At 43.7% G+C, this 27,092-nt stretch overlaps 1 protein-coding gene across 1 annotated transcript; it reads left to right on the forward strand.

The window, feature by feature from the left end:
* Positions 1-2,542: 2,542 nt before the first annotated feature.
* On the forward strand, positions 2,543-5,498 carry LOC125342818 (vomeronasal type-2 receptor 116-like; the record flags this gene model as incomplete). The annotated part of the gene is made up of 3 exons (XM_048335124.1): positions 2,543-2,680; positions 3,556-3,679; positions 4,576-5,498. Coding segments are annotated over 3 exons (1,185 nt in total), but the record flags the coding sequence as incomplete, so codon positions are not given.
* Between the last annotated feature and the right edge of the window lie 21,594 nt (positions 5,499-27,092).

Consider the following 27,092-nt stretch of genomic DNA (forward strand, 5'->3'; position numbering starts at 1 on the left):
GGTGTCTCACACTTGTAAACCTAGCTACTTACGAAACATATATCTAATTACCTGAAAGAAAAAAAAACAGGAAGTACCGTGTGGTAACAGTTTTCAGGAAAAAATCCAAGAAAGTGCATGGGGCTCTGACAGTAAATAATCCTGTGCAATCACACACACACACAAACACACACACACACACACACACACACACACACACACATTCCCACCAGAAAGTGAAAGACATGTTGAATCGAGTAAGGCATGCTTTGGAAGACAAAAGAGGCAATTGTTTTCTCATATATAAATATTAAATCTAACATATGAATATAAAATATGATATAAGGATAGAACACATATCAGTTATATATGTATATAAATATAAATGATTCACTTATAAAGTAGGTTAAACATAAATGTGAAATTCCATGCTCCAATCTCTCTGATCAAACAACAAACAATATGCAAATGAACACCAGACAAATATAGTGTATATTCCCTGAAGGGTGCTGGTGTTAAGGAAATGTGCAAAAAACAAAAAAATAGGAAATAAATGGGTGGGAAAATACAATGTAATATTCAAGATACATATGGGAAAATGGAGCTAGGAATATATGGCTGGGAGTTTAATAGAAAGGAGGATTTATTGGAAATAGTGACAAAGATAAAGAGACAATTTAATAACAAATTGCCATGTTGCACACATATTAAAATTTTTAATGTTATTTCAATAAGTAAAAGATAATCCTGTCATGTAGTTCGACAGGTTATTTAATACACATCATGGCTGAGATTGTGATGGATAGAAATCTTCTCATTCATGGAGCATCCAATTTTCATTCCATTTAGCTCACCATTGGGCCTTTTGATCAGGCCCTGAATGACCACAGGAAGTTCCCTGGTCTCTATCAGATGGCCTCAAAGGACACGTCAATAGCCACTGCCATGGTCTCCTTGCTGGTTTACTTCAGATGGAACTGGGTGGGACTGTTAACCTTTCTAGATGAGAATGGCTTGTGGATTCTTCCTCTACTGAAAGAAGAGATGGACAAGAACAGAGTTTGTGTAGCCTTCGAGCTAGCACTCCCAAAGTATGGCCTAGCATTTGAAAGCATGGCACTGTCTAACCAGATTAACAAATCTTCAGCAAATGTCCTCATAATATACGGTGGTAAGGAATATGCACTAGATTTCATGGATGTTACTGAGCAGTATTTAATAAAAGGTAAAGTTTGTATCCTGAACTCACAGTGGGAGTCCCCCTTGAGGCGGAGATCTTTAACGCGAGGTTCATTCTATGTCCTTCTTACTTTTTCACACCGTCACCCAGATGTTTCTGGATTCACAGATTTTGTCAAGGCAGTAAACCCTTGCAAATACCCAGAAGACTTTTTCCTTGCTCGGCTGTGGTTTCTCTCTTTCAATTGCTCAGATTCTGAGTCTGACTGTGTCACATGGCAGAACTGTCCTCGTGATGCCTCCTTGGATTGGTTACCTGGGCACATTTTTGACATGACTATGTCTGGAGAAAGTTACAATATATACAACGCTGTGTATGCTGTGGCCCAGGCTCTCCATGAGATGCTGCTACATCAAACAGAAGTACAGACAATAGAAAACAGGAAAGAGACAGTGCCTTCCCCTGCACAGGTAAGGCCTTCTATTTCAAATGGCACGCACAATAAGCACACTCAATTCCTAGAGGACATTCTTACCACATGTAATTAAATATTTTTGTTATGTTCCTCAAACTAAAGAAATTAAATTTCTATATATGTCTGTGAGGTTTCTAGACATGTGCTCCTGTGCTCTTATGGAGAACAGGCCAATAGCAAGAAAGAAATCAATTCCATGCTTCTATTCTTTCTTCTAATAACTAATAACTTCCACATACACATAGGTAATGGTGTGAAAAGAGTATAATCACCTTTTCCCTATGAGTTTCTAAGGATGACCTGCTGAGCACAAGTATTTCTGTTTCTCATAAGTAATCTAGATTCTTTCTCCTTTAGGTATTAAAACTTGAACAAGCTCAAGCTATAACTATTGACACCCACAGAATTAGTTGTTGTGGAAAACTCTAGCCACCTGAGAATTGCTGCATTTATGCTTATTTAAATGAAATCGGTTTCTCTTGAAAAGAGGCCTTCTAGCACTTTGCTGTGTGACCAGCTTTCAGGGAAATTGTTCTTATTTCTCCAAAGACTTTCTTCTGCAGTGCTTTGTCAGGTGTCTGTGCTTTTCTTGAATTCTGAATCAGAGATGAAAGACACACAGGAGCTTTTCTATTTCTTTTCTTTTTTTTTGTAATCACATGAGAGTCTTTACTGCAAGCTCAAGCCTGGGTCAGGCTCATCACTGATGCAGCAGGTCTGAATGTAGACTCCCAACCCACTAGGGACGTTTTCTTAATTCAGCTTTTCTTTCTAACCACTGGTATATACCTCAACATAAGATGATGTATCTCTTCCAGCTGCACACTTTTCTGAAGAACACCCAATTTCAGAATCCTGCTGGAGACCAGCTGATTTTAGATGATAAAAGAAAATTGGAGGCAGATTATGACATTGTGAACACTTGGAATATTCCACAAGGTCTTGATCTTAAGGTGAAAATAGGACAGTTTTCTCCATTTGCTCTACATGATCATCAACTATCTTTATCTGAAGATTTGGTAGAGTGGGCCATAGAAACTACAGAGGTGAGTTGTTATTTAATTGTAATGATTTTAAGAGCATATAAGTAGGTCAAATATATACCTGATTTAATGCCAGCACTAACTCCTGTAATAGTAGCTGTTCAGTTCTGAATGTTATGGTTTGAATTCAGGCCCAGTAGGAATAAATGGGAGACTCTTATCTTCATTTAACCACCACTAAAGAGGTCCTGGCTGCTGGCTGATGCTTCTATTTCTCTTTACTTGGAAAGATCACATCCTAAAATCTCAGATTATAGCTCATTTTAGAGCCCCACCAGACAAAAAAATTTTGTGAGAATCTATGTCACTAAAACACCTCAAAACTAAGCTAGAGCTGTAGATCAAGCAATCGATCATTAATTTTAAAATAAAAGAGCTCAAGGACATTTCTTGGACACTGAGTTAAAGGTCCAGGATCACCACTCTCCAAGAAAAATTCAGGTTGTTTCTAAATTTGAATTTTGAATATTGTCATAAAATACAAATTGCATGTTTCTTAGCAGGGCTCTAACACCAATGAAGTACCAAAGGAATTGCTTTATGTATCTGAAAGACTTATTTCGTTCCCTATTCTGGTGATTTTATTTAATGATTAGTTGAGCGGCTACTTAGATCTCTTCCATGAGAGGAATCATTGAATGAGGTAGCACATACAGCTTTTGTGGTGACAGGACGTGGAATCCATAGCTGGATTCAATTCACTGACTGGATTTATGTGTATTGATATGCTATTGTAAGTAATTTGAACGACTTTTACTCCTTAGAGTAGTATATCAATACACATAAATCCAGTCAGTGAATTAGTCGTTCAAATAAGGAAACTTGGGAATGTTAGGGAAAGCCTAAACAGTTTCTGACACATATTTGATGTTCCTCAGGCTGTTCTTTCTGTCTGCAGTGAAAGTTGTAGTCCTGGATTCAGGAAATCGCTTCAGGAGGGAAAGGCTGCCTGTTGCTTTGATTGTACCCCTTGCACAGAGAATGAGATGGCGAATGGGACAGGTAAGTTCACAGCAGAGGGAGAAATACAGGTTCTCTCCTAGTGTCACACATACCATGAAAAGGACTACGAATGTCATGGATTTAAATTGCAGTCAAAGTCTTCCCTCATTCAATTAGTAGTTGAATTACAACAATAGATGATACTGCTTCTTGAAAAGAAAAAGACATCATGGGCTCTGGATTGAATATAGGATTAACTTTTTCTAGTATAATGTATGTATGTTTATTTAAATACTGAGGAATGTTATCATATTTTCTATCATATAGAATACAAAATCCTGTTAATAATAAGGTCTCCATGTTGTGCAATTTCTTTTTACATTATACAGAAAACACAGATCTTTATTTCCTAGTTGTCCAGAACTGTTATTAAAGCAGAGAAAATTCTCTTGTTTGGTTCAACACTTCTGCCTGGCCTGAGTGTAATGCTTCAAACAATAATTATAATCTCTGTACTCTAGTTCTTTACAGGTGAGTAGGAAAACCAAATATCACAATTACAAGGAAGGACCACAGTGCTGCTATCTATATGAAGCAGAGACAGAAAAAAATCAACATCTTTTAGTCTTCATTTTAAATAAGGATATTGAGTGTGTACAAAATGGTGAAAAATAGTATGTAAGAATGAGGAGATGTCTAAAATTATGGTTAGGACATTAGGAATGGCAGAGAAGAAAATAAATGATTTTCATAGTAATAGCTCCAACTAAAATTTAGAGCCAAGTGTAGGAACAAAATGAAAATATAAAAACCATACAAAATAAGCCTAGTAATACATGGTCATATGAAGTTGATGCTAGTAATTATCAATATGTCAGAATTTTTCTAGATAGGTATTTCCTAATTTCATTTTAAGCACTGGAAAGGAACTAATGGGTTTCTGTCTTCCTCACCAGACATGGAGCAGTGTGTGAAGTGTCCAGATCACCAGTATGCCAACACACAGAGAAACCAGTGCCTCCTAAGAGCTGCAAGCTTCCTGGCATATGGGGAAACCTTAGGGATGGCTTTGGCCTGCATGGCTCTTGGTTTATCGACACTCACAGCAGCTGTCCTTGGGGTATTTGTGAAACATCACAACACCTCCATTGTCAAGGCGAATAACCAGGCTCTCAGCTACATCCTGCTCCTCTCCCTCATCTTCTGTTTCCTCTGTTCCTTGCTCTTTATTGGTCGTCCCAACACAGTCACCTGCATTCTACAGCAAACCACATTTGGAGTTGCATTCACTGTCGCTGTTTCTGCTATTTTGGCCAAAACTGTAACTGTGGTTCTGGCCTTCAAGGTCACTACTCCAGGGAGAAAGATGAGGAGGCTTCTGATGTCAGGGGCTCCTAACTTCATCATTCCCATCTGCACCCTGATCCAGGTGACTCTCTGTGGTATCTGGCTGGGAACCTCTCCTCCATTTATTGACACAGACACACACTCTGAACATGGCCACCTCATCATCCTGTGTAACAAGGGGTCCTACACTGCCTTCTACTGTGTCTTGGGCTACCTGGGCTCCCTGGCCCTGGCCAGCTTCACTGTGGCTTTCCTGGCCAGGAACCTGCCTGACACCTTCAATGAAGCCAAGTTCCTGACCTACAGCATGCTAGTGTTCTGCAGTGTGTGGCTCACCTTCCTGCCTGTCTACCACAGTGCCAAGGGCAAGGTCATGGTGGCTGTGGAGGTCTTCTCCATCTTGGCCTCCAGTATAGGGCTCCTGGGCTGCATCTTTTTCCCCAAGTGCTACATCATTCTGATAAGGCCTGATATAAATTGTGCGCATGGCTTTAGGAACAGAAAAGGCCCTGTGCAAATTAAGCCCTCCTAAGAAGAAACTTACATATCTTTTCAAGCGGGTTTCTTTTGCCATTAGATATTAATTTACATCGTTGGAATCATTTCAATAAATAAGCTGCTTTTACTCATTTTTCTAGTAATGGCACAGTCAGAAGTTGTAGCTAGCGACAGGTCAATTTGAATTTCATTTCATATAATTTTGTTCTTTCCTTTTGCTAAGCACGTTGTTCCAGTTTTCTGATGTTTCAGAGATATTTGAAGAAAAACAAAGTATATCAGCCTTTGGCACACTTTCACTTGTCAAATCATTGATGACCGGGTGGCTGACTGAGAATCGAGGACCATGGTTCAAAGCCAGCCCCAACAGGAAAAGTCTCTAAGAATCCATTTCCAATAAACCCCCACCACAAAGATGGAAATGGAGCTCTGTTTCAAGTGGTAGAACACTAGCCTTAAGCATAATTGCTTAATGATAATGCACAGGCCTTGTGTTCCAGCCTCAGGAGAGGCACACACACACACACACACACACACACACACACACAAACACACACACACACACAGAATACCAGGACTTGTGTTGTGGGGGAGAGGAAAGAGGTCAAGGGGAATCAGGGTAAATGAATGGACAGAGGGAAGGTGGACAAAAGAATTCTTAATATTTAATGCCTATATGTGGAAAGGAAACTAGCACACATGAGAGGGTAGGTTGGGAGAGATGGGGGAGAAAGATGGAAGTGGTATCATGGATCAAGACACCTTGCACTCACAAGGTAACATAGTGAATTGCAGCCTTTCTCTAGGTGTGTGTGTGTGTGTGTGTGTGTGTGTGTGTGTGTGTGTGTGTGTGTTCCAGTTCTGACCCTGGCACTCTGGGCCTGAGTGATGTCCCTGAGCCTCTCTTGTTCAAGCCTAGGTCTCTACCACTTGAGCAATAGCACCCTGCCTTCCCCAAAGAATGTATAGAGCCCCGAGCCCTAGGCTCGGGGCCTCTTAGCGTCATCAGTTTACTGAGTGTGTGGAGGACTGAGCTAGCCAGAAATAAAAGCCCTTTTTGCTGCTTGCATTGGTCTTCGGGGGATCCACATCTGATCATTTCAGTGGGGGCTCGTAATGGATACCCCATAATCCCACACAGACACCCGACCACGGGTTCATGACAATCCGGCCAGTAAGTTGAGTGAGGCATTGACGATGTGTATGTGTGCTGTGGCCCTGCAGGATGTGTGTGTGTGAAGCTGGCAAAAGAGCCATGGTGGAGGCGCTATAGGGCTGCCAACGGGATCTGTGGGAGTCGACCCCAGACCCCCATGTGGGTAACTTGTTCCTCGTTACAGACATTTTGGAGACAGACAATTTTTTGGATCCATGCGTAGTGTGTTCCTCCGTGCGTAGTCTCTTAGCTCGTTTTGAACAATTTGCCACGCGCTGCCACATCAATAAATTGTTCCTCGGTACAGGCATTTTTGGAGACAGGCATTTTTTGGAGAAATCTGTGCGTAATCTATTCCGTGCATTGCCTGTTACCTGCACTTCGAACAATTTGCAACTGCACTCCGATTTGGGTTTTTGTCAAGTGCTTTGTATGTGGGTGTAAACATGTTAAAGAGTATGATATATAATTCAGTAAGTTTAAGTTTAAACTCACATGGTCATCAAGTTTGGGCATTACCAAATGCTTTAAAGCATTATTGTAGTGTTTGAAAAAGGAACTACTGTTTTTAAAAAAAGTTTGTTTAATTTAAAAAAATCAGGGCTAAGGGTCAGAAATTTTTATGCAAAGGTTTATCACTGTAAAATAAATTTCTTGGGTTTCTAAATCAGAGACCAATAGAACAAGACAGGAAAAACCTAGGATGGGCCTGTGTGCCTATCCATAGGAGTGAGGGGTGATCTGGCAAAAGTGCAGCTCAATCTTGAGCCGCAGACCTCCATAACCCCATGTTTTGTCTTTTGTCATTTTTCTCTTGTCTTGTATTTTTCTTTTTCATTAATCCTTCCCCCTCAATCAGGATTCCCTTTCGCTGCCAGCTGGCCCCTGCACTGAATAAAGAGTCCCATTAAAGAAATAAGTATACTGTGAATTCAAAGTGACTAAACGAACATTGCCTATATGCCAGAAAGTGAGAAATGAGGACCAGGTTTCAAAGGCAGCCCAAGCAGGAAAGTCCATGAGACTCGTGTCTCTAGTGGCAGATCAGAGCCTGCCTGACCTCCAGCAGCCTTTCTTCTGAGTTCAGTTCTGCAGGTGTCGCGTCCACCTCGGCCAGCAAGGAAGACACAACACCGGATTTTTTTTTCAGCAGTTTATTTAGGACCTTGTAAAATCTTTTTTTTTCCTCTGGGAGCTTTCTGTTTTGCCCTATATACCCTCTGGTTAGCCAACCCCAGTGTGTCACGGAGCGATCACCGATAGGTCCAGGTACGAGGAAGAGAGCCAGACAGCAAGCTATGCCCATTTAAGGAGTTGTTTACAACAGAGAGCACTCGCTGGCGGGAGGGCGGAAGGCGAAGGCCAGCGCCATTTTAGGGCGTAGCCGTTCGCAGCTCTCTACAGTTCCCCCTTTTTGTTTTATTAGCCGCAGGCAAGAGTAGAGGTCAGATCTCTGTGAAAAATTATCTTGAGGACATAATACTGGTCTTTACTTAGGAGGCGCCTTCCTAAGGACTACCAGATCCGTCCGATGTCTTTTTTACAGAGGTGGGGCCCAGGGCATCAACCCACATGCAATCTGACATGTTCTCCTTGGGGCAAGCGCCGGGATGCGTCTCCCAAGTGTAGTGCGCTAGCCTTGCATCCTGCGCTATTTCTTGAGTGTGGCAAGCCACGCATGGGGGGACTGTCCGGCCTCAATGGCAGTGAAAGCTTGAACTATCATGGCTGTATTGCGACGCTGGAAACCTCTAATACGACAAATACACCACAGGCACACCAGGATGACCATAGCCAGAAGGCCGATCAGGGCCCCCAACTCTGCCCACTCCTTCAGGTGGTTCATGGCGTTTGAGATCCAGGAGGACAACCCGTTTGCCAATCCGGCATCCACACGGGTTGAGTTCATGGTGGTAATGGCAATCCTCAACTGCTCCATCAGCACATCAAATCCTCCTGTCCAATTTCCTAAAAGATAACTAGACAATTGTTTAGATAAATTTGCCACACAGGTATAATTTTTATACTGTATACTTGTTACACAGAGTCCAGCATACTTTCACTGGCAGCCAAGCTGAGCAAGCTGCCAAAGCGTATCAAGCTGTTCCTGTACAAGGTCCACCCGTTGGTTGAGGACCATAAAGTCTCCTTTTAACTGGGCACTTATCCCCTTTTGCACATGCAAGGCTTGTGCTACATTGGCAGAAAGAGTATTTAAAGTTTGGGCCATCTGCACTGTATGGCTCATGGCAACATCCGCGGTGGTGGCTCCGACCGCAGCCAAGGATATGGCGGTGACGACAGCGGCCGTAATGCCAAAATTTCGCTTTTGTCTAAACTGCACCATGACATTGGGTGCGTCCACGGGCACTGGCACCCATCGGGGCATGCGAGCAATCAAAGCAAAATCATACTTAGAAGCATTTCAGCACTGCGCATAAAAGCAAGTCTCATTATGGCAAAAGGAAAGGTCTTTCTCACTAACAATAAACACAAAAGGAGGATATACACACACTGGGGTAGGTTTATATACAACAAAATCCTTAAATGTAATGCCCTTTTCTACACATCCTGTATTAGTTACCCCCAAAAACCCCGGCCGTATAATAGGCTCTTTCATACCCCAAGTTCCCCAACTCTGAGAGGTGCTCCATGAGGCGCTCCCATGTCCATGTTCCCCCCCAGCTATCATGGCCATAGGTTTTATATTCATACAGCTTCCATTTATTCCACATAAGAGCCAATTATCAAAAGGATTAGAAACATAAGTTTGATAGGGATTTTGATCACTATAATTGTGGCCTGTATAGGTAGCATTAAATACTGTGCCTATCCCAGGGGAAAAGGTAAAGCTCTTGTCTGAGTTAGCCCAAATCACCGTATGGGACTGGCATCCAGTCCAAGACCAAAAGTCTCCCCAATTAGTTCCCCAACAATAAGGAGCCCACTTAGGCTGAGCAGGTGGAAGCTCACCACCCCACTTTCCTGGCCACCGTCCGTTAAGCAACATTGTCCTAGCAGAAATAGAGGGACCCGAAGCGGTCGGGGATAAATCAAACCATCCTGCTGATTGGTTATACAGGCTAATACAAGGGCTTACCTCAGACTGATTACGAATGATTTGAAAGCAAAGAGTCCCTTGTAGGGAAAAAGTTCTATTCTCCCCAAGTGAGGCCTCTACTGAATCCATGGGTAAATAAGGAACATCCAGCGTCTTATTACTACTAAATAAGCGAGGAAACATTTGGGCATCATGCCGAACCGGCATGGGCATGGGAAATACCGACAGAATCCCCCATCTCAGTACTGCCGCTCCCTGTTGTTCCAAGGCAAGCACCATCAGGAGGATCATCGTCAACCGTATCCTGGGTTTCTTCATGTTGCACTCTTCTCACCAGACGTTTAGGCACCCACACCGGGTCTTGTTGATCCTGCGGAAAAACACAAACCAAACCTCGCGCCCATGACAGCACGGGATCAGGGCCTCTCCAGGTCCCTGTTAACACATCTTTCCATTTTACTAGTCCTTTCATTGGACTATGAGGCTCATTATGCCTATCTGCTGCAGACTGACCATTAACATCCAGATTTAAAAAATTGATGGTAAAAAGAGCAAGGGAAAGTCTCTCTTTCGGGGTGCGGCCATAGCCGATTCCCCCTTTTTGTTTTTGTAAACATTTTTTAAGCGTGCGGTGTGCACGCTCCACAATGCCCTGGCCCTGGGGGTTGTAGGGCAGGCCATGTACAAGTTGTACCTCCATGGAATTGCAAAAGGAGGGAAATTGGCGTCCCGTATAAGCAGGTCCATTATCAGTCTTGAGCTGTTGAGGTTTTCCCCAAGCTGCCCACGCCTCCAGGCAATGGGTAACAACATTATGAGCCTTTTCTCCTGCCAGGGGTGTGGCGTGTATGATGCCTGAACAGGTGTCCACGGACACATGCATATATTTTTGATGTCCGAATTTAGGAACATGAGTCACATCCATTTGCCAGATCTTAAGTGGCGACAAACCACGGGGATTAACCCCAACGCTGGGCGGATGTTGATAAACGATGCACTGAGGGCAGTCTAGGACCACCTGTTGTGCAGCCGCTCGAGAAAGCCGAAACTTCTGTTGAAGCGCTCTTGTATTAACATGGAAATTTTTATGGAAGGCTTTAGCTCTGTCCACAGTGGAAGCCAAAAAGGCCCACTCTTGTCTGGTCCATCGGTCAACTACATCATTTTCCGCACTTAAGGGTCCTGGCAGGCCTGTATGGGCACGAATGTGCACAGGATGAAAGCCTGCTCTTTTTTGTCATATTAATCGTTGTAACTGTTGGAAAAATAGACCCACTGGGCTGGAGGACTTAATGGGTCCAGAGACCTCCAACCCTTTAAGGGCATTAACAACGTAGGCCGAATCAGAAAGTAAATTAAATGGGAATGGACAAGCCTCAAAAACCTTTATAACAATCTGTAGTTCCACCATTTGAGGCGTGCCCGGGCAAAACTGATGCTGTACAGGTTGCTGGGTCTCAACCATATAGACCCCCACTCCCGTCTTGGATCCATCTGTAAATATATTGGGGGCTCCCTGTAATGGCTGGGAGGAGGTCACTCTTGGAAATACAACGGGGTGTTCCCTAAAGAACCATAACAATGGATGTTTCGGAAAGTGATTATCTATATTCCCAGGAAAACTACATAAAAAAATGGCCCATTTATCAATAGTGGCACATAATGTCTTAACCTGATGACTAGTATAGGGGATTATAATGGTAGTTGGAACATTGCCAAAAAACTGTACACATTGTTGAATTCCAGACAAAGCAATGGAAGCCACTGAAGGTGGGTAGTGTTTTATGGATTTTTCTAGAGATATTTGTGGGTGAATCCACAACAGTGGGCCTTCTTGCCACAGCAAGCCAGTAGGCTGTGACACGGTTGGAAGGACACACAAAAAAAAATCCATGCCTTTTTGAACTCGTTTTAAGCAAGTTTGTTGGAGTCTCTTTTTAACCTTTTCTAAGGCTATTCTAGCTCCCTTAGTTAATTGTCTAGGAGAGTCTAAAGCTGTATCCCCTTGTAAAACAGCATAATGGGGCTTCAATTCAGAATTAGGCAACTGTAAGTAGGAACGTATCCAGTTAATATCACCCAGCAACTTTTGAAAATCATTTAATGTTTTTAAACCATCTTTGCGTATCTCCAATTTTTGTGGCAAAACACTTAAAGGGGTTACTTTTGCACCCAAGTAGCTAATTATTTGGTCCTGCTGTACCTTTTCAGGGGCAATATAAAGACCTTTCTGTTGTAATAATTTAACCAAGTCCCCATATGCCGAATGCAATAGTTGTCCACTCTTTGCTGTAAGCAAGATGTCATCCATATAATGTACACACCTCAACTGAGGGTATTTGTCTCTCAAAGGGCGAATAGCCATGTCAACATACAGTTGACACATGGTAGGGCTGTTAGCCATGCCTTGAGGCAAAACTACCCATTTATATCTCTTATCGGGTTCCTCATGATTACATGAGGGAACAGTAAATGCAAACCTAACACTATCCTGAGGATACAAAGGGATGGAAAAAAAGCAATCCTTAATGTCAATAGCAATAATTGGCCAAGAAGAAGGCAAAGACGACAGCAAAGGCAGGCCCCTTTGTACTGGACCCATAATTTGCATCTGATTATTAATGGCGCGTAGGTCATGTAATAGCCGCCATTTCCCTGACTTCTTTTTTATTGTTCATTTGCAAACTCAAGCAAAAAGGCCCTCCAGTCTAAATACTGTCCAGGGCTAAGGCAAGCGCGCACAAGTCCACTCCAATCACTGGGAGTCATGCAGTGTCTGCGCAACGCCTCCACTTGGGTTACAGTAAAGGCTGCATTTATCCCATAAGCACGCACAGACTCAGCCAGGGATTTAATAACTTTAAAATCCAAGGGCTCATGGTATCTCTGTCCTTGTGGGTCTTGAAATATTGGGCAAGCTAAGTCCAGTTCCGTTTTAACTGTCCTCCACATTTCTGGATTAAAAGTGTTGCCAGAGCTTCTACTTCCGGATCCTCCCAAATATGGCGGAGGAGCGGAAAGAGTGGGAGCACCGTCATAGGGCGGACCTTTGTCTCGTTCCCGCTTCTTCTTTTCTTTCCGGGCCTTTCTTCCTCTTACTCTCATCTCCTCCAGTTGTTCTAAAATGGATTCCACTTCCTCCGAATCTGTAGACTCAGGGGAATCCAACTCCGCCAGATCAGGATATAGCCCCTCTTAGTGCCCTGGCCTTCACTTGCGGCCTTCTCTTATCTTTCTTCCTGCAACTTCTCCAAAGCTGCCTGCCCATTTTCTACCGCTTTACCGCAGCGTTGATCATTAAGGCAGCTTCTTACTAATTTCCATATGGGTCTAACCCCACCTTTTAAGGTTCCATGCTCATAGGCAAAATCCAGGTCCCTCCCTAGTTTCTCCCAGGAAGCCACAGTAAGGCTCCCGGAAACTGCGAACCAGGGGGCGGCCGTGTCGCATTTAGCTAAAAATTTCTCTAAAATACTTTTGTTGATTTTCAGCTTCTTTGAACGCAAGAGCTCATTGAGAGCCAAAAAAATTGGGTGCGAAGAGGAAGCGCCCATAACTACACACTTTTACTTTCACTTCAGTTTATTTCTTTTAATACCTCTGTCCCTCCACCCGAGGGTTCCTGCTCCTCCTTTATCTACAGTGAGGAGCCTATTTTCTTTTCCCGCTCTTATCGCGGATCCCCCACCCTTGTCCTTGGGGGACTTACCGGTGCACCACCCTGACTGCGGAGAGTTCTGAATCGTTGTGGGGGAGGTTGATAAGGGTCCCCGTACGGGCCACCACTTGTCGCGTCCACCTCGGCCAGCAAGGAAGACACAACACCGGATTCTTCTCTCAGCAGTTTATTCAGGACCTTATAAAATCTTCTTCTTCTCCCTGGGAGCTTTCTGTTTTGCCCTATATACCCTCTGGTTAGCGAACCCCAGTGTGTCACGGGGCGATCACCGATAGGTCCAGGTACGAAGAAGAGAGCCAGACAGCAAGCTATGCCCATTTAAGGAGTTGTTTACAACAGAGAGCACTCGCTGGCGGGAGGGCGGAAGGCGAAGGCCAGCACCATTTTAGGGCGTAGCCTTTCGAAGCTCTCTACATGCAGGAAGTCCCTCCATCATCCTGGGCAGTAAGCCTGAGGAGCAGAAAGAGTTCAGTTGCTCTCATGGGATGTCTCTGGCTCTTGATTTTGAAATTCTGACACCTCCCCCCACCGCTCCAGATTTTCTTATTAGAATCCATTTATAGATGAGGAAACGAAAGTGCAGAAAGATTCATCATCCACAAAATGGGATGTGAGGCTTCATACCACTTTGTTATTCCTGTGTTCTGCTGACATAAGTTCAGCTCCTGTACATTATGTTCACACAACACAATCCAGGAGTTCGTTAATTCAATAATTTTATTCATCCAATAAGGGATTTCCATCTCCAAGAAGGACAGATAATTTATTCTTTTTTTCTTAATTGATTTTGAATTTTTTACCTCACTCCTCCCCATTTCTCTCCCCAGCCCACAAATTGTACAGTTGGTTTTCACCATATATTTTTGTATGTATTGCTGTTGCATTGGTTTGTCTTTTTCTCCTTTGTCTCTCCATGTTGATATTCCCTTTCCCTTCCATAGTTCAGTTACATGAATACAGAATATTCATGGTACTAAAATCAGTTACCCAGATAACAGGGGTAAAACCAGGGGAAATAAAGAAAAAAAGCGCGTAATTTCACATGGTATATATAAAATAACAATGATAAGGCACATTCTTTCTGTTTTTCTTTTTTTGCTTCTTTGTGTGAGAGTACTTTGAAATGGAATCATGGCCCAAACACTGCTACTCAGCTTTCTCAGTTCGAGGGTGGCCTTCTACCATGTGACTCAGAAACTCCATTCCCGGGTTGTTCTCTGGTTAATTGGAGATCAAAATTTCAGATGTTATCGCTGAGGCTGGCCTCGAACTGTGATCCTCAGATCTCAGCCTCCAGAGTAGTTATAATTACAAGTGAGAGGAAGCAGCCTTGGTCTGAATGACAATTTCTTTCTTTCTTTTTTTTGTTGGTGGTTTCCAGATTGTATTCATAGCTAGAGCGCTGTCCCTAAGCTCTTTGCTCAAGGCTAGTGCTCTACCATGTTGACACACAGTTCCACTTCTAGTTTTGTGGTGGTTCAGTTCAGATGAGAATCTCATAGACTTTCAAAACTCGGCTGATTTCAACCATGATCCTCACATCTATTATATGTTGTGTAGCTAAGATTCAAGGCCGGAACATTCCTTATGGTGTACAGTTCTGAGAAAAGACATCTTTCTATTTATTATTTTTGCTCTTTCTTTTTGAAATGAAGTGGTGGATGGAAACAATGAACTGTAGGCCATCAGTGGGCTGCTGCTGGACGTGGAGGTTTGATCACAAACATTTGAAAAAACAAGATTGTGTTCTAATTCTTCCCAGAGAGGATACATTATAGACTTCTGATGTGGTTTGCATGGGATGCCTGGACCGGAAAAGGGCACAAAAGATCCTGGGGTTCCAGAGCTACAATTGAACTGGAAAGATGAGGCTCACAGGACTTGATTCTTACACACACACACACACACACACACACACACACACACACGATTACATTCTATTCCTGAGAAGAAAAGACACAGAGAGATGGCCTATTACCCAGCCAGAGCCTCATGGTTTTGAAACCCCTCATCTCTGAGCACCCAGGACCCATCTGGCCCTAGGAAGTAGTATAGTAAACAGTTGCATAAATGACAGAAACCTGGGCAGGTCTGGATCTTATTTGGGGTTGTCACCACATCTCCCAAATCCTGGGCCAACCCAGCCAGAACCTAAAAATAACTGTCAGGGTCCAAGTTCCCTGTGGGTCCATAGCTCTCCACAGGGGGAGAATAGATGCTTTCACTCAAGTGGCCCAATATAGCCATGAGGCCCAGGAGGCTCTGCAGGGTGTCCATGAAGACATGGTTTCCACAGAACCTGAAGAAGTTGAGCTTGGAGCACTGTCTCAGGGCTGGTAGGAAAGCTGAGACCTGAGCATCTGTGATTTCACATTTCTCCAGCACCAGGGTCTCCAGGGTGCCGGCCACTTGCTCCAACTGGGCTCTCAGGAGTTCAGGACTGAAGCTTTTCATGGACAAATTCCTCAAGCACAGGTGCTGGAGCTGCCTGGTGCAGAGACACCGGGACAAAAACCTCAAGTCAGTTTCCTGCAGATTACACAAGCTCAAAGACAACTTCTTCAAAGGTGGCACTCTCCTGAAGGTGGCGGGCAGCTTTCCACCAAGGAATAGGACTTCCTGCATTTGCAGCCCCTGGAGACGCTGCAGCTGCCCCAGATATGCCCCCAATTAGGAAGATGAATACGAGGAATTTGGGGAGCTGGAAGTGTCAAAGTGGCCACTTGTATTGTAGAAAGTCAGGAAGTGAAGTTACTTGTATTGTAGAAAGTCAGGAAGTGAAGGCTCTTCATCTGGCTCCAAAATGAAGCAAAGATTTGCACGGTTTCTTCGAGACTGAATTTACTCACCAGTAGTTCCACGACCTAGTCTAGATTCACAACTTGCAGAGCCTTCTGGGTTTCAGAGCTGGAGTCTTACAGAATCTCCACCAACCTGGGGCACAGCCGGACTCGTTCTCTCCTCTCCCAGGCCCACTGAAGCAGGAAGGCTTGGAGATGGTCCTTAGGGCTATAGTGGATGCTCAGGTCCATGGCGATCATCAAGGGTTGCTCTTCAGCAATCCCTGTCCAGGGACTTGCTCTTAACTCGCCAGGCGGGAACCCTAGATAGGAGATTTGGGCCATGGCAGGGTACCCCAGCGTCCAAATGCCTGGGTGCTCACCCTGCAGATCAACCAGTTGTAATTTCCACCTATTTGGCCGCTCTTTGGTGTTAAGTCGCAAATTGAGCCCATCCAGGACAGCCTTGAAGCTTTCTGGTCCTACTGACTCTTCCAGGTCCCCCAGGGGAAGGGAAGGGAAAGGCCCGGCCTGCACCATTGCCTTTAGCACTTCTCTGCGGCCCCCAGTTTAGGCCTGCATAAACAGCGAAGGGAAAAGCAGCACTGGCAGATCATCTAGGGCAGAGCTGGCCAGGGTCAGGTGGCTCAGCAGACTCTGCATGACGAGACGCTGGAGCAAGGGTGGGGTGCTCTTGCTAATCTTCCTAGATGAGATATGGGTCCGCTGTGCAGGGCTACCTGAAGCCCAGCAGGGCCAGGTACTGACTGCAGGATCAGGGCCTCTGTTCTCTGATCCCTGGCCTCCTTTTTTCCCTTGAGCCCTGCCTTTAGAAGTGCATGTCAACCAATCACAGAGCAGATTTGGTTAGGATTATTGAGCCACACCCAGCAAACCTAGACAGGTATCACTCTCCAGATTAATTCAAACTGAGGTTCCTATTCTTTGAAATGTAAACCACACCCGGGCAAAAACAATTCCCACCCCTATCCCTCAATCTCTCCAGGAATTCCCATGATGCTCCACTGCCCTGGGTCCACGCAGGTCCCCAGGAGAGCCAACAGCCCAGCTCTATAGCATCCACAGAGACCACTGGACATTCTTCTCTGCGTCCTTTTCCTTTATTTCTTTGTTCCTTCATTCCTTCCATACCCCACTTGCATTTATTTTTCATTCTTCCTTTCCTTCTTCCTTCATTCTTTGTCTGTCTCTTCTCATTTTCTTTTCTGTCCTTTTCTTCTCTTCACTTTTTTTCTTCTCTCCTTCTTTCAATCCTTTCCTTCTTTTCTACAGTTTTATCCTTTCTTTTCCATTCTATTTAGTTCGCTTGCCAGCCTTCATATTTTCCTTCCATTCTTCACTTCTTTCATGCCTTTCTTCTTTCTTTTCTTCCTGCCTGCATTTCTTCCTTCCATCTTTCCTCCTTTCTCCCTCCATCTGCCCCTCCCTCCCTGCTTTTCTCTTCCCCTCTTTCTTTTCTCTTTGTCCTTTCTTTCTTTGTTTGTTTTTCCTTTTCCCTCTGGAAGTGAAGATTGGGCTCAACTAGAATCCTATCAACAACGGGTGCTGTCATTTCTCACAAAAGCTCATGCATACCACCCAAGTCCTGAGTTCCAAGCCCAGAACTGCCACACAAACAGACACACAAACAAACCCATCAATGATGCATTTTGTAAGACAAGAATACCCAGATCCAATTTTGAAGAAAATATAGGGGGATGTGAATTAATATCAAATATGGAAGGACCTCCCATGACAACAAGGGAACTATTTTTTCATCTCCCACCCATTTCGGGATGAGACTCCTCCAGATGTAATGCAGTTGTTGTCGAGATTTGAAGAAAATGGCATGAGAATTCAGGCACTAATCTTTCATTATATAGATATCTTTACTTCATGTCTTCCCAGGTCCACCAAAGAAAGAAAAGTAGAAAGATAAGAAGCAAGGAAGGAAGGAAGCAAAGAGGGAGGGAGAGAGTGAGGGAAGGATGGAAGTAAAGAAGAAAGGAAGGAAGGAAGGAAGGAAGGAAGGAAGGAAGGAAGGAAGGAAGGAAGGATGGAAGGAAGGAGCAATGGGTAATTACTTTTGGGGCTCAAGCCATAGGTAGACCACTAGCTGTGACATAAATAGCTATGACAGAAAAATCAGGATCTGAGTGCAAGTTACTCTATCCCAAAGTAAAGAAGAAAGGGAGAGAGGGAAGGAGGGAGGGAGGGAGAGAGGTGAGAGAGAGAGAGAAGGTGGGAAGGAAGAAGGCAGGGACAGGGAAAAAGGAATACAGATAACTTGGTGGGTGCCCTACATTGGGCTGGCTGTCCTTGTTTTTTGTTTTTTGTTTTTTTTGTTTCTGTTTTTAACTTTATTTGGATCTATCAGAAACCTCCATTTCTCGGTCAGTATCCAGACCCTTATATCTAATAAAGTCAAGAACAACTCAGAAATCCAGTTTGGTCTAGAGAAGTAGAACACTTGAGAAGCTGGGTTGTGTGAGTCACGCCATTAATCCCATCGCATTTTAGTTCCAACCACTGTTTTCATTAACCAAAAATACATCAGCCTGCCGGGCCAGCCGGCAGGGGAGCAGGAATCCTGACTGAGGGGCGGCGGGGATAAGGAAAAGGAAAAATAAGGCAAGAGAAAAAAGACAAGAGACAAAGATGGGGTACGGGAGGTCTGCATCTCGAGATTGAGACTCAAGACTGCAGCAACAGTTTATTCTCAACTCCCAGCTTATATGCAGTTTTGGAACCAAGGAATAGCATAGGGTTGTTAAAATTCCAGAACACAAAGAGGCTTTGAAGTTTACAACATTTGATTACAGTAAACACAAGGTAACAAAGCAATTCCGGACAGTGGCTGTGGACTTTGCCTTTAGCATATCCTGGCGGTAACAGCACAGCCAGAGGTGATAATGAACCTAGGTGCAGGTTTGGCTCCCGACATCTTGGCGACATCGGCACAGCCAGAGGTCAGGATGAGCTTAGCTGCTAGCTCGGCTCCCGACACATCAGTCATCCAACGTGTGCTGTGTTAGGCTCAGAAATCCCATCATAAACTGCACTTTGGTTGAGATGGGATAGTGAGGGCAGGGCTGGGGGTATAAAGATACCCAGGAATCAGAGAACAGCCGCAGAGTTGTAGAGTCTGAAGGCAGTGCCTGGCCCTGCTGGGGTTCAGAGAGCCCTGCACACCTGACCCACATCTCATCCACCAAGAGGACCAAGGGGACCCCAACCTCACCACAATTAGTGGTGTGGCCCATGCGGTAGGGCACTTTCCTTGAGCAGAATAGGCTAAGCAAGTGTTTGAGACTTCAAAAACTGGTACAAAATGAAAACAATTTAAGAGGAAAATAAACTAGTGAGTGCTCATAAACGATATTTGATGATCACTGAAACATATAACAAAGATGTTGCTCATCCAAGGTACTTCGGTATTAAGAACCTGAATCAGGGTGGAATCTCAGATCTTTCTAGATGGGGTGTGTAGGATTGATAGCAATAACGATGGCTTCTCCTGATAGGGAACTGCAGAAAACATGAGTACAAATCGGGAAACTAAGTGTTTGTATCACAAAGAATGCACCCCACCACTGTGCACAACTGATTCATACTCATAAAACAATCATCAAAATAATGCAATAGCAAAAACTCAATGAGCCAGCCCTCAAGGCTCACACTATTATACCCAGCCCCTCAGGAGGCGAGATCTGAGGAACCCAGTTCAAAGCCAGCCTGGCCCTGAATGTCCCTGAGACTCATCTCCAATGACCCAGCAATTAGCCAGAAAAGGTGCTGTTGTTCAGTAGATAGAGGGCTAGCACGGAGTATCAAAGCTCAGGGACACCACCCGGCCCTGTTTTGTCCTTCAAATGCATAATATACTGAACACGGAAGATGTCCCAAGCTTATAGCCTCATTCCTCAAGGCATTTCCACAGATGATCCAGTACCCTGAGCCTGCAGAGGACCCAAAGGAGAGCAGCCAGCCCAATTTATACCTTCCGCCAAGAAATGTGGACTTTGTGTCTTCCTTTCCCTCCCTCCCTCTCCCTTCCTTGGTTCCTTCCCTTGTTCCTACCTAACTTCATGGCTTCTTTCCTTTCATTTTTTGTCCTTTCCTTCCTTGCTTGCTTCCTGTCACCTTCTTTCTCTATATCTCTCAGTCCCTGCCTCCCTCCAGAAATCCCTGATTAGCGTCCTCCCTTCTTTCCTTTCTTCCTTTCTTTTAATTTTGTGCTGAACGGGGTCTTGAACTCAGGGCCTGGGAGCTGTACATAAGCCACTTTTTCTCAAAGCTAGTGCATTACCACTTACACTAATGATCAAATCCAAGAATATCTCACAGACTTTTGGCCCAGTTTGGGTTTGAATTGTGACCAACGGTTCTCAGACTTCTTCAGTACCTACGAATTCAAGACTACTAGAATTTTTTGTGAGGCTATTCTTGGGGATAATACTGTGACACACATTCCTAGCCTGCAGGCTTCTAAATGGGGTCCTCAGATCTCAGCCTCCTGAGTCAAATTACATGCATGAGATATTGGAATCCAGTATGAATATTTCTTTCTTGCTTTTTGTTTTGGATTTATCACTTTATTTTTGCTGTTCCAGGTGGGCACAAGTGAAGACCCATAAGGGAAGAACAAATGGACTGTGGTTTGTATGTTGAAGGCACATTTGATCAAAACTCAACCACTACAGCTTCAACTACTCAGAAAAACTGCATTGTGCAGTTCGTTGCAGAAATAGAAAGGCTTCCTTTGGATTTCATGGGAGGTCATTAGTTATTTGATGTTGAATTTCCCCTCATACCATTTCCCCTTTTGTTTTGTGGCTCAAGTGGAAGAGCATTAGACGTGGATTCTGAGAAGACGACGGAGGAGCAGCAGAGCACTAGCTGAGCTCCATCTGACATCGCAGTTTTCCCACACCATAGAAACTCTTATTCCTAGACAGACAGCCAAAGTAAGTTATAACAGTACAGGGATTCTGGCCAGGAAGAAAAAATCGACTTTGCTGGTCTGAAAACACAGATTAGAGCTCCGGGCAGTGTCCACCTGCCACGCCAGTGCTGGGGCCGGCACAGTGCCCGGCACAGCGACCAACACTCTACACGGCTAAAGCACACAGCGTAGAACAGGGAGAAATCCTCCAGATGGTGGCAGACACATGTGGATCCCAAGCTGAGCACGGACATGAGTAAACCACAGAGAAAGCGGGAGTACCCCACAAAAGACATTCTCACTCACGCCCACAGAGCAGCTTCTGGGAGGTAGCCCTTCCCCCACTGCTATCCCCCACTGCCCTTCCCTCACTGCCAGAGCAAAGCGCCATCTTTGACACTGGCATAGAGTCAGACCAGACTGGAACTAAAGCCGGCCTGGGGATAGTGAGGACAAAGGAGCCATCTTTGAAAAGGGAAAGAGGGACCGACCCGTGAGAGCCAGCTCAGTCCAAGAGAGCTCCCACTGCCCAGGCGGGAGGCTTGTCCTGGGCGGAGGCTTAGCCAGAGGTGCCCCACCCTGCCCGCCGGAATTTATAAATTTAAAGCAAAAGCGGCGAGCAGCTACCAGCGGCATGGAAATGCCAGATGGGGAAACAAACAATTCATGAGATATTTAAATGGACCCGTCACAGAGGAAGCCCAATTCCCAGCCTGAAACAGAGCTGAATTCCATAGCCACCTCCACCAAGGAGGCCACCCCGCTCAGGAGTGAGGAACCTCCTCCAGGCAAGCAACTCTCAGCCGAGTAAACCAGGCCAGAGGCGCCCCGCCCTGCTGAGTCCACAGCCTACTCAAAGCCAGGCGTCAATGTCAGCGGCCCCACAGCAGACGGAGGAGCCACGGTTCCTCAGAATGCTCACGTCCCCATCTACAGAGGACACCCAAAGACCACCTGCAAGCTGTGTGACCCACAGAGAATCTGAATTTCACTAACAGGGGAGGAGGGTCAGAGCAGATTCCCCCCTGCAAACTGAAAGCAAGTCAAACCAGCAAAGCAGCAAAATAGACTGCAGGCCATTGCAAGGATAACAGAGACTGTAGAAAGACCACCCAAACATGAAGTTACCATTATGATTTTTCTTCTCAAACATTTTATATTTTTCTTTTAACTTTGGAAAATTTGTTGGGTTTTTTGATGTCCATTTTTACCTGTTTGTTTTATCAAGTTTGTTGTTGTTGTGGTTGTTGGTTTGGTTGTTCGTTTGTCTGGGTTTTTTTCCTTTTTATTTTTTAAATTTTTTTTCTGTTTTGTGCACAGTTTCTAGTACTTTTTTCTTTATTTTTCTCTTTGCATTCCCTTCCTATAAAAAGTACTTTCCTTTGAAGAGCACCTCCACTCTTTTCTGCTAACTTCATTGTCTATCATTTCAACCTTGTACTTGCTACTGATTCTACTCTTCTCCACATTTCCACGTCACTGAAACTAAACTAAAACCATCAACCCCCATACATTTTACTCTATTCACTTTACTACCTCTAACTGACCCTCCTGACTTACTTCCAGGACTTCCAGATTCTATTGACTACTGGTTATTACATAGAGGGTATCCCTGCTAAATCTGAGTGAATAAAAGGGGTTCATAGCGAAAGCCAGTCCTAAGAGAATTTAAGATAAGAACAAGAATTGCTCATAGGGTTGTAACAGTAAATATGTAACTACGGAATTCAGGGCTCAGGATCGGTTGTTATATTGAAATTGTATTCTTCAGGAACACCAAATCTAATTTTATAGACAGGTATACAAGGTATCTGATATAATTGTGAACTTCTAAGATTTACACAACAGTGCTTGGGAAGGGCTGATTTGGGTCTTAAACGGCGCTCACAGGTGCCTGTAGATTGGCATTCCCACTCCAAATGGGCAGAAGAAACACAAGACAGATGGCAAACAATGGAATCTTATCTCCCACTCAAAACAAGCAGGAAGCAGGGCACTCAACCAAAGATATAGAAGAGAACCCTCAAAATGCTCTACAAAGTCTACTGATAAACATGATAAATGAAAAGTTTGAATCAATACAGCAATCCTTCCATAAAGTCATAGACGACTTCATGGCCTTGACAAATAGAAAGATAAATGAAATTCAGTAGTCAAATGAAAAGATACCTACCCAGCTAAAAGATTTGAGAGACAGCACTCCAAATCAAATTAATGAAGATAATGAAGAAAAGAAGTCCGTACAGGACCTAAGAGATGACATGGAAATCATCAGGAAAGACCAGTCACAAGGAAAAGAGAATCAAAATCAAGTAGCTATCCTACGGTCCCATCTAACTGCAGCAGATGATTGAATCTCAGGAGCTGAAGATTCCCTAGAATCTATGGAGGAAGGCCAAAAATCAATACAAAACCAATCCAATCAACGAAACAGATCATTCCAGGAGCTTCAAGACACAATCAGGAAGCCCAATTTAAGGATATTAGGTATTGAGGAAAACCTGGAGGAAGAAGTTAATGGAATTGGAAACCTATTTAACAGAATATTAGCCGAGAACGTCCCAAATATCCAGAAGGATATGCCTATACAGATACAAGAAGCATTTAGAACCCCAAACCGACCAGAACAGAATAGGAGTGACACATTGTGATCAAAACAGGATCAATAGAGTCCAAGGAAAGAATCCTTAAACTGTTAGGGAGAAGAAAACAATCACATATAAAGGAAAAGCAATCAGAATTACCCCAGACTTCTCAGCAGAGACCAAGTAAGCAAGGAGAGCCTGGAATGAGGTATGACAAGCCCTAAATAAAAAATAACTACCAACCAAGAATAGTGTACCCAGCTAAACTCTCATTCATAGCCAAAGGTCTAACAAAAGTCTTCCACAGTAAGGAAAAACTGAAGCAATATATCTCCACCAACCAGCTTTACAGAAAATCCTCAAAGATGTACTATACAAGGAAAAAAATCAAGATCCCAATACAGACAGAGAAATGAACCCTAAATAGTAAACCAGAATATCAGATCAAAAAATGGGAGGACACAGCTTTTATCAAGATAGTGAAATGAAAGGAACAAACGATCATCTCTCAATCCTAACTCAAACATTAATGGTGTTAATTCTCCAATCAAACAACATAGGCTGATAAGTTGGATCAAAAATCAAGATCCATCTTTCTGCTGCCTCCAACAGACACATCTATCCAGCAAAGGTAAATATCTTCTAAAAGTGAAAAGCTGGAATCAAATCTACCAAGCAAATGGCCCCCATAAGCAGACCAGAGTTGCAATCCTAGTATCAGACAAAATTGACTTCAAATTAACAAAAGTAAGAAGAGACAAAGAAGGTTACTACATACTAATAAAGGGATCACTCCTACAGGAAGATATAACCATCCTAAATATCCACACACCAAATAGAGGAGCACCCAACTTCATCAAACAAACACTACTGACTCTAAAAACACTCATAGACCCAAACACATTGATACTTGGGGACTTTAACACTCCACTGTCCCCTATGGACAGATCAACACGCCCAAAACTGAACAAAGAAACCACAGAACTAAACAATTGCATAGACCAACTAGACTTAACCAACATCTACAGAATATTCCACCCGGAAACAAGAGACTACACATTCCTCTCAGCAGCACATGAAAAATTCTCCAAAATAGATCACGTCTTAGGGCACAAAGAAAATATGTACAAATTCAGAAGTATCAAAACCATTCCCTGAATTCTCTCATACCACAATGGAATAAAATTAGAACTCAACTCAAACACCCACCGCACAAAATCCTACAATTTATTGAGACTAAACAACACATTGCTGAACCATCAGTGGGTCATTGAGGAAATTCGAATGGAAATTCAAATGGTTACGGAATTCAACCAAGATGAGGACACAAAGTACCAGCTCCTTTGGGACACAGCAAAGGCAGTACTCAGAGGAAAATTTATATCTCTGAGTGCATACACCAACAAACTGGATTTTGGGGTTGTTAAATTTGCCAGGCTTAGCTCTATCCCTCCCCATCACGTGGGGAAGGGTCCTGGGCTTACCTATCTATTCGGCGGGGGATCCATTCCAACTCTCTCACGCCCCCTCCTGCCAGTAGGATAACGGACGCGGGAGTCGGGTCCCGGGATTAGCCTTGGGGCAAGTGTGGGTGCAAAACCGCGATGCCCACAAAACCAATGAAGACGCAGGCGTGTGGAGTTTCAGAGACGACCCTGGGACGTTCTACTTCATTCAAATGAGGAGCCCCCCAGTTATATCCCTGATGGCGGGCACAAGAAAGGGATTGCAGATTGGTTACAGAGGGCTGCCCATCAAATGATGTCAGGGGACCAGCCTCAGGGGCAGAGGCCCAGCCCCTTAAGGATGGGTTTCTGAGGTGTCCTCCATTACACAAGTGCTGCCTCAGGAGCAGAGCCTTCTCTTCCTGACAAGGGCAGGAAGGGGAAGGGCAGGCCAAGGTCAGCTGTGGCCCCTTAAAGGCACAGCTGACCCCAACATGAAACAGCAACAAAGTAATTTAAGGAAGCACCTTAATATCCTTGAAGGAGAACAACAAGCCAAACCCCAAGTCAATAGATGGAAGCAAATAATTAAAATGCTCAAGGTTGGGATATCAGTTTTTTCTAGGAAATAATCCATCTCTCCCAAGTTCTCGAATTTGTTGGCATAAAGGTTTGCAAAACCGTCCCTTACTGTGTTTTGAATTTTGGTTGTTTCGTGGTGATGTTATCTTTTTCATCTCTTTTCTTGTTTATTTGAGAGTGCTGCATTCGTTTTTGGTCAGGTTTGCTAGGGGTCTGTCTATCTTGTTGATTTTTTCAAAGAACCGACTCTATGTTTTGTTTATTCTTTCATTTTTTTTCGTCTCTAATTGATTTAATTCTGATTTGATTTTAATTATTTGCTTCCGTCTATTGACTTGGGGTTTGGCTTGTTGTTCTCCTTCAAGGATATTAAGGTACTTCCTTAAATTATTGAGTTGCTGTTTCTCCAGTTTGTTGATGTATGCACTCAGAGATATAAATTTTCCTCATCTTTGTTGAATTCCATAAACACTTGAATTTCTGTTCTAATTTCTTCAATGACCCACTGATGGTTAAGTAGTGTGTTGTTTAGTCTCCATGAATTGTAGGATTTTTCTCTGGTGGCTGTTTCAGTTGAGCTCTAAATTTGTTCCATTGTAGTCTGAGAGAATGCAAGGAAGGTCTTTGATTGACTGCTCTGCTTCCTGCTTGTTTTGAGTGGGAGATAAGACTCCATGGTTTGCCATCTTTCTTGTGTTTCTTCTGCCCATTTGAATTGGGAATGCCAATCTACAAGCACCTGTGAGCACCGTTTAAGACCCAAAGCAGACCTTACCAAGCCGTTTTGTGCAAGTCTTAGAAGGTCACAGTTATATAGAGATACCTTGTATATCTGTGTATAAAATTAGATTTGGTGTTCCTAAAGAATACAAGTTCAATATAACAACCAACCTGAGTCCTCTATTCAGTAGTTAATTATTTACTGTTACAAACTTATGAGCAATTCATGTTCTTATATTAAGTTCGTTTTGGACTGGCTTTCTCTACAAACCCTTTGATTCACTCGGATTAAGCAGGGATACCCTGTAGCCAATAACCAGAATTCAATGGAATATTGAGGTCCGGGAAGTAAATCAGGAGGGTAAGTTAGAGGTAATAAAGGAAATAGAGTAAAATGTATGGGGGTGGTGATGATTTTGGTTTAGTTTCAGTGACGTGGAAATGTGGAAGACAGTAGAGTCAGTAGAAAGAACAAGGTTAAAATGATAGACAATGGAGAGAACAGGAATAGATGGGACATTCCTTAAAACAATAAAAGCCATATACAACAGACCAACCGCTAGTATCATACTAAGTGGGGAGATACTAAAACCATTGCCCCTAAACTCAGGAACAAGACAAGGATGCCCACTCTCCCCACTTCTTTTCAACATAGTGCTGGAATCCCTAGCCATA

The sequence above is a fragment of the Perognathus longimembris genome, chromosome 27, assembly GCF_023159225.1.
Source record: "Perognathus longimembris pacificus isolate PPM17 chromosome 27, ASM2315922v1, whole genome shotgun sequence".
Classification (NCBI taxonomy): domain Eukaryota; kingdom Metazoa; phylum Chordata; class Mammalia; order Rodentia; family Heteromyidae; genus Perognathus; species Perognathus longimembris.